Source organism: Aphanomyces invadans (assembly GCF_000520115.1).
Source record: "Aphanomyces invadans strain NJM9701 unplaced genomic scaffold supercont1.31, whole genome shotgun sequence".
In the NCBI taxonomy this organism is placed as follows: Eukaryota; Oomycota; class Saprolegniomycetes; order Saprolegniales; family Verrucalvaceae; genus Aphanomyces; species Aphanomyces invadans.
In genome coordinates, this window is record NW_008580176.1 from 42421 (window position 1) to 49974 (window position 7554).

At 53.0% G+C, this 7554-nt stretch overlaps 3 protein-coding genes across 3 annotated transcripts; 1 reads left to right on the forward strand and 2 right to left on the reverse strand.

Moving 5' to 3' along the window:
• Window positions 1-1985: 1985 nt before the first annotated feature.
• H310_11325 (hypothetical protein) lies at window positions 1986-3412 on the reverse strand (the record flags this gene model as incomplete). The annotated part of the gene is made up of 2 exons (XM_008877950.1): window positions 1986-3075; window positions 3357-3412. The coding sequence occupies 2 exons, from the start codon at window positions 3410-3412 to the stop codon at window positions 2409-2411; spliced, it is 723 nt and encodes a 240-aa protein (XP_008876172.1). The 3' UTR covers window positions 1986-2408.
• A 306-nt stretch (window positions 3413-3718) lies between these two features.
• On the reverse strand, window positions 3719-5715 carry H310_11326 (T-complex protein 1, beta subunit). The gene is made up of 5 exons (XM_008877951.1): window positions 5628-5715; window positions 5341-5585; window positions 4678-5281; window positions 4216-4509; window positions 3719-4170 (listed from the first exon to the last, which is right to left on the reverse strand). Exons 1-5 carry the CDS (start codon window positions 5670-5672, stop codon window positions 3778-3780), a joined length of 1581 nt encoding a protein of 526 aa, XP_008876173.1. The 5' UTR covers window positions 5673-5715; the 3' UTR covers window positions 3719-3777.
• Window positions 5716-5901: 186 nt separating this feature from the next.
• On the forward strand, window positions 5902-6680 carry H310_11327 (ribosomal protein L25, Ctc-form). The gene has a single exon (XM_008877952.1). It carries the CDS (start codon window positions 5908-5910, stop codon window positions 6640-6642), a length of 735 nt encoding a protein of 244 aa, XP_008876174.1. The 5' UTR covers window positions 5902-5907; the 3' UTR covers window positions 6643-6680.
• The last annotated feature ends 874 nt before the right edge of the window (window positions 6681-7554 follow it).

Sequence of the window (7554 nt, forward strand, 5' to 3'; positions counted from 1 at the left end):
ATGAAACTGGAGTCACGACACGCACTGGCTCTCTTGGGCTGTCTATGCCCTGCGACATTCTTGTGCTTACGAGAGGGTCCGAATGTTGGTTTTGTACTCACGAGAGGGATTAACTCGCAAGAAAGTCGGTGGAAGTCTAAAATTTAAAAGTCAATCGTTCGTCGGGTCTTTCGACTCGCGTGTGTCAAAGGCATGTAGTGTAGAGAGATTGCGTCAACAATGAACTACGAAGTGCGAAAGTCTACCGTTCAAAACGTACTCAAGGCGTCCAAATTTGCCAAGTATATGAAGAAAACCAACACCGCATCTCAAAAAGCACCACAAGCTTGCACGCATGCGATTTGCGAAGAAGTACATCCATGTGCCCAACTTTTGGAGCCGCGTAGTGTTTACAGAAGAAGAGAAATTCAACCTGGACGATACAGACGGGTGCCAATATTACTGGCACGACCTCCGCAAGGAGCCTGAGTCGTACTCGAAGCGTGTCATGGCCGGGGGTTCTGTGATGATTTGGGCCGGAGTTTCATTCGACGGTAAATCAAAGTTAGCGTTTCTCCAAGGCAAACAAGATTCAGTAGAGTACTGCCAAACACTACAGCAGTATCTTTTGTGATTCATGCAAGAGCTCCAAACAAGTCATGGCGTTCAAGACCCTGGGTTTCTGCATGATAATGCAAGTATTCACTCCTCGCGCAAGACCAAGGCGTACCTGGCGCGACAGAACTTCGAAACAATTGATTGGCCTGCCAAGAGCCCCGATCTCAACATCATTGAGAACGTGTGGGGCTCTTGGCACGCTCTGTGTACCGCAACGGGCGCCAATTTGTGACCAAGGCGCAGTTGATGCAGCAAATCCAGTCTTCATGGGATCAGGTCCAAGTCAGCTACCTCCAATCACTGGTCGTCGACATGCCAACTCGAATGGCCGAAGTATCATTGGTGGTGGCGAAGGAATCGATAGATAATCGGCGATAATGTATTAGCGCCGATTATCTATTGATTCCTTTGCCACCACTGCGTCTATGATTTTTGGACAGGGCATACACGAATTTTCTAAATAATTTTGATCCTGTATTGAACTTTGATTCTTCTCATGTAGATACGTAGTTTGAATCTCATTTGACGCATCCTGTTCTGATGCCTGTGGTCGATTCGGTTGGCAAGTTGTCAAATCGAGTGCGTCCATAGTTTTTGACGGACTGTATGCATACTCATCGTCGACGTTTTAGTGTTAAAACGTTATGTTGGTATTGAGTTAAACCTAGATCGAACGACTCCATCGGTAAAATACAGCCGTGTCGAAATCAATTTCGAGTTTGAGTTTGGCGTTCAAGTGCGGTAAATTTACTGTTAGCTAAAGAAACGAGAATCAGACAACTCGGTGCATTTCGAAGCCAACCAATATGAGTTTGAGACAGCCAGGCGGATACCCGTATTTCGTACTATATGACAACGCAGAAGCAGTCTGCTCCAAGTCACTCCGCTCCCAAGAGGAACGCTGGGCTGTATGTGCTGCCTGGTGCCTATTCATGTCCAACTAAGAAGTCATTCGTTTATATATACAGTGCACCTTTTGTCAAATATTGTACAGTGCACCTTTTGTCAAATATAGACTTTTCCAGGATGACAACAAAGCAAACTCAAAAATTGATTTTTAAGGCAACTGAGGCATCAGTCAGTTGAGCACACGCTCTACAGTGTAGCGACGGCAACCTCCTCCTCATAGCCACCAACGACGCAAAGCTGTCCCATAGGGACACTCATGAAAGCGTCGGCAGACATTGCGACGGATCGTCGTAAGGACGCACAACCCCATCGCAGCTCGCTGAACGATGAGGGCTGTCAGCATCGTCGCTTGTGTCGGGGCATACGTTCCCGTGCTATTTTAGCGAATCAATTCCTTTCTCCAAAGTCAATGTGCCCCTTCACTGACCAATCACATTGCTTCCTTTCAAGTGGCCAAACTCCAACCGCCTTTGGTAAGAGCCCGAAAAAGCTCTACAACGTCCTTCGAAGAGAACGAGCGATTCCAATCCCCACTGCCTCATGGCCACGCCGCTTTTCCCGACGAGAGATTCGACACTCATGGCCGAGGAACTGCCTGCAAGAAAGGATACACACGGTTCGATGTGCGCCATTTCATCGCGTGGAGGCAAATCGTTCTTCTGACGCTTTTTTCACGGCAAACATGGTGTCAAAGCACACAACGGTGCGTCTTCGCCAGAGATCAAGCGGATCGCCGCGACGGCGTTGGCTTTCGATCCACGACCTCTCGAGTGCATACGACAAAACGCATGGGGAATCCATCGTACTTTCACGAAAAGCGCTTTAAAACGCAAACATGGGAATTAATAAGGTGGCATCCATCGGGCGAGGGCGAATAAATACACGAGGGGGATGGCCCTGGTTCACCCATGGAGTGTATACGACGCATAGAACTCGTCGAGGATGGCGACCAGAACACGTTCCATGGCGTCGTTGGCTCGATCCGTGGATGTAATGAGAAGTCCTTGGAGGAATTGGTACAGCGGTTCGCCTTCCCACAAATCGTGGGGCGTAAAGGCAAACCGAATGACGGCGTATCTGTCGCGTGGGGGCAACGTGCGTGTCAGATCTTGGTGGATTTGCCGCAGTGCCAGCACCAAGAGGTGATCGCTGGCGGCGTCGTCTGCATACGAGTAAAAGATTCGGCCAAGACGGCCGAGCGCTTCCCAGACCGACAAGTCACGTGTTCGCGCGGCCTTGCGGCGATTCAGCGTTGTCAGCTCGGTCGGGAGCGGAAATACATTCCATGGAGGGGGCATGCGCTTTGGCTTTTTCAGCGCAGCCAACACGTTCAACGGAAACGGGGCGGTGGAGATGGTCGGCACGGCCGCCAGTGGCTCGGCCATGATCGTGGTCATCTGTCGCGCCTCTGTGAAATCGCAAGTGGCCTGCTCTCGATGCTCGGGCTTCTGTTCCACATCGTGCTCCGATGCCACGGTCGCGAGCTTGAAAAGTTGGTCGAAGGCTGCGGTATCGCTGGGGGTTTGGGCCGTTCGACGGAAATGCACTTGAGGTTTGTATTGCAATGACCTGGAACGGCCCGTCCACAGCCACCAAAGTTGAACTTGGCTGCCATGTCGCCGGGATACGCAGATGAAGCGCCAGCTCTCTCTTGGCACAGCCAGCCGCGCGATGAAGCGTAAACGAGTGGACCAGATCGATCTCTGTCGAGCACTTGCTCGAGTGGAAGATGGCGGCGGATGGCTAGTATGTCCTGATCTCGACGAACCCTCGTCAAGAGATGGCATTCAGAATCGACAACTGCAGTAAATGGACGGTGCGTAGTGTGCTCCCCCGAGTTGGAGCACCACCTGAGGCCACAGTGGACGGGAGCCGCGTGCAAGTGCGGCTGCACGGCCAGTGGCATGTCATGTCAGACGTGCCACCGACGTCGATGTTGTCGAGAGTTCCGCCGCTCGGTCTGCCGCACGGAACAGCAGGTCTCACCCATTGCATGTCTTTATCCAAATGTAAATACGTCGCGCCTCGATGAACACACTCCAGTTGTGCGCTGGCGGATAGAACTCGAGCTGGTCGCGGGATGTGTTGCAGCTGAATCCCCGTCCATCTTACTCGGAGCTGCGCATCCACGATTCAAGGCAGGCGCACTACATCATGCCCGTGAATTGTAGTCGCTAGCACGTGCGGTCGGTGCCTTGGTCGCTTCAGCCCCGGACTATCTTCATGCCACGAATTTGTTATATATCTGGTTGGTGTCTAACTGTGTCTTGTCTACCCTTGGCGTTGGCGGGGCGCGCACTTGACGATGTCATCGACGCGCAAAATCATTTCCGCCGCTTCGGCCGCCGACAGCAGCACTTGCATCTTGCTCTTGTACGATTCCCGGATGCCGAGGGCGTCCATGTCGCCGATTGTCCCGTTCGACATGTTCAGACCGGCGTTCTTTTGCCCGCCAAAGTGAGCCGCGCGAAGTTGGGTCACCAGGTCCGCGCTGTCGTACCCGCCGTTGTCGGCAATGATGGCAGGGATCTGACGCAATGCCCGGGCAAACGCTTCCATCGCGAGCGACTTTTTCCCAGGAATGCCCGGTGCCTTTTCGTCAATCGCTTGGGCCATCAGCACTTCAGTGCACCCGCCGCCCATCACCGTGCGCGTATGTCGGACCTATACGATCTTGTGACATCTCGTTCTGCTTGGTGGCGACCATACCGTCTGGGATAACACGGCCAACGCGTCGTGCAACGAGCGCTCGGCCTCGTCGAGCAAGTGCGACGATGCGCCGCGCAGCACGACACTGCACGCCTGCCCAGTCTTGACGCCGGAGAACCGAATCACGCGGTCTTCGCCGATCATGATTTCTTCAATCAATGCCGCTTCGCCCAGGGCCACGAGCTCGGGGTGGTCGAACGTGGATGTGATTTCGCCGCCAGTGACGGCAGCCAAGCGCTCAATCCCGTCGAAATCGGCGTGTTCGATCGCCATAATGCCCTTCTCCGTGAAAATCTAGCGCACGCAGGAAACGTCATCGGGTGGATCTTTGCATCAACCAAACGATGCTATCGAAATAGGCCACCGAAACACTGCAAATATTCAAAATTCCGACGAAATCCAAGACATAAACCCTGAAAAAAACACAATCTGACACAACAAATCGACCGATTTGATACGTACTTGTTCGGGGTAGTTGTAGATTAATTGGCGGTTGACAAAGCAGTTGATGCCAAAATCGGCGATTTTTTCGACTTTCTGGCGCATCTTGAGCTTCTCGGCGTCTTCGATGCTCGCGACCTTCTCCATCGAGTCGACTTTGACCCGGGCGCCGTAGATTTTGATCTTGTCCGTGTCCATACCGGTGTTCGCAATGAGGATTTTCGCGTTGACGAGGCGCTTGGGCTGGCCGACGCCGATGTGCTTGTCGAGAATAAAGCCTTCCTCCAAGTATGAGTCCTTCAAGCCCCCACCTTGCTTCTTGATGATTTGGATATGGTCCAAGTTGTTGCTGCCCTTCAAACGTAACACAGCGTCAACAGCGAGCTCTGCAAAATGATCTTTCGACTCGGCCATGAGCTTCGAACTCAGGGTCGTCCGCGCGATGTTCAACAAGTCTTCGCGGAATTTGTTCGGATCCTGCGAGTGGTCACGCGCCGACGCTTCCAAAGCCTTGTGCGCTGTCGACAAGGCAATGCGCCAGCCTTCGATGATCGTTTGCGGATGAATGCGCTGCTCAATCAGCTTCTCGGCTTCACGAAGGAGCTCACCACAAAGCACAGCCACACTGCAAGTTATTCCAGTTATTCCGAAGCTTCGCCATGTCCATCATATGTGCATGGTTACCTCGTTGTTCCGTCGCCCACTTCTTCATCTTGGGTCTTGGCAATGTCAACCAAGACCTTGGCAGCAGCATTGTCAATATACACAGACTTCAGAATAGTTGCGCCATCATTCGTCACAGAGATCGACTTGTCAGGCCCCCCAACGCTCTGCAAGATTTTGTCCATGCCCTTTGGGCCCAATGTCGTCTTGACCATGTCGGCAATCGCGATCGCACCGACAAAGGAGGCCAAGCGGGCATTCTCTCCCTAAGTCATGTGATGTGGTGCGTGCGCTGGCTGAGATCATACCTTCTCCACTTGAGACTCTGGGTTCAGGACGTTGTGATGTTGCATGTCGTTCCTGTGGTGGTGGGACGCTGGATTCGGTATTCTCCCCCGTTGATTTTGTCGAAAAAAGAACGCCGAAGCAAAATATTGAAAAAACATTTTTTCTCAAGAAGTGGAACCACTTCATAATACATGTACTTCGAAGTAGTACTTGTTTTTGGATTGTTTTTTTTTCCAAATTTCGGCCAATCAAACGTCGCCGTTAGCTCTGTCCAACCGAGGGCCATTTATTTGCTGGAAGATGCTGCGTCAAGGCCATCAACTGCGGGCGACCGCGGCCCGCGCGCTGTCGACGGCGGCGGCGGCACCAACGACGCACTTCACCCTCACTCCTCGCTTGAAGGATGGCTCGCGTGAGTCCCGTCGCCTGCGAAAGCAAGGTCTCTTGCCTGGTATCTTGTACGGCGAAGGTATCAACGGCGACTCGACTCGCGTGCTCGTGAGCATGAACCAAGTCGATTTTGAGCGCGAGTACCGCAAGCTTCGCACCTCCATGGGCAATCAGGTGTACGAAGTTTCGACGGGCGAAGGAGGCCCTGTGACGAAGGTTCTGCTTCGCGACGCCACCTTGCACCCAGTGACGGACGTGCCGCAGTCCGTCAACTTTCTGCGCTACAAACCTGGCCGCAAGGTGCACATCCCTTTGGACTTTTTGAACCAAGAGAGTTCGCCTGGTCTCAAGCGCGGAGGATACATTAACAATGTTTACCACGAAATTCCGTGCACGATTGCGTCCGAGGCGATCCCAACCAAGCTGTTTGTGGACGTGAATGGCATGCACGTGGGCCAACGCATCTACTTGGAGGACATCACGTTCCCGGAACATGTGACGCCGTTGGTCAAGGCCAAGGCGGTCGTTGCAACTATCGCTGGGAAGCGCGGGCTCATCCCCAAGCCGGAAGAACCGATTGTCGAAGTGGTCGAAGAAGTCGCTGTCGACGACGACGATGATGACGAGGACGAACCGATCTTTTAAACTCATAATAGATGTGTACACCTACCATACAAACCAAATCGCTCGCCGTGACCATGGATAAAGGACCAAAGTTGCCGTGACATCGACTGGTCCTTGCACCCTGACTTCTCAAGTTGGTCTGTGAACCCATGCAAAGCCGGGCTCTGTCGACCAGCGTCGTCTTCAATAGCGTGGGATCGATCTATTCCTTTGGTAGTCTCGGCGGCATGGCCACGTTCGACAACACCGGATGGGGTGTCTCTGCAATGGCTTGCTTTCGTCAGTAGCGTCATGTTAGCCCTGGGTGCGGGATGATGCGTCAGTGTGGCACGAGCAAAGCCAAAACCATGTGCAACTGCATCATCGACAGGGCGGTCGATGGAGTCTGTGTTGAAGGACGTTTGTCCTCCATGTGTGCGCAGATGCCAAGCAACGGTTGGCTCGAATACAAGTCCTCCCTCATCAACATGGCGAGAAGCGCCACGGCCTCCAGCACCGCTGCCGGCAACTTCCTCCGACCCCCATCAGTCGATATATTTGCTGCACGTGCGGTTGGATCGATTCATACGATGCGAACAACGCTGTCAAAAACGCAGCTTGCAACACCGTTCCATGAGGTTGTGGCTGGGCTTCTCTTGGATCGATCGATAGTGTAGATCGCTTGCAGGAGCCGAATTCATGGCGGGCGAAAGGACAAGGAAAACGTCTACCGCTGGTTTGAAGGATGGACAGCCTCAGCGTTACATGGACAATAGAGAAGTCGTCGGCAACGACAAGGCAGCGGGATTCGTCAAGGACAAAACTACTTTCCATGTGAAATAATGTCGTACAGCGACGAGCTCAAGGGGGCGTTCTGTCCACGAGCGCTAACGTCTTCACGAGCAACGGCCGTGCCTTGATGCTGATCCCCGTCAACGTTGGGTCCTTGACCAG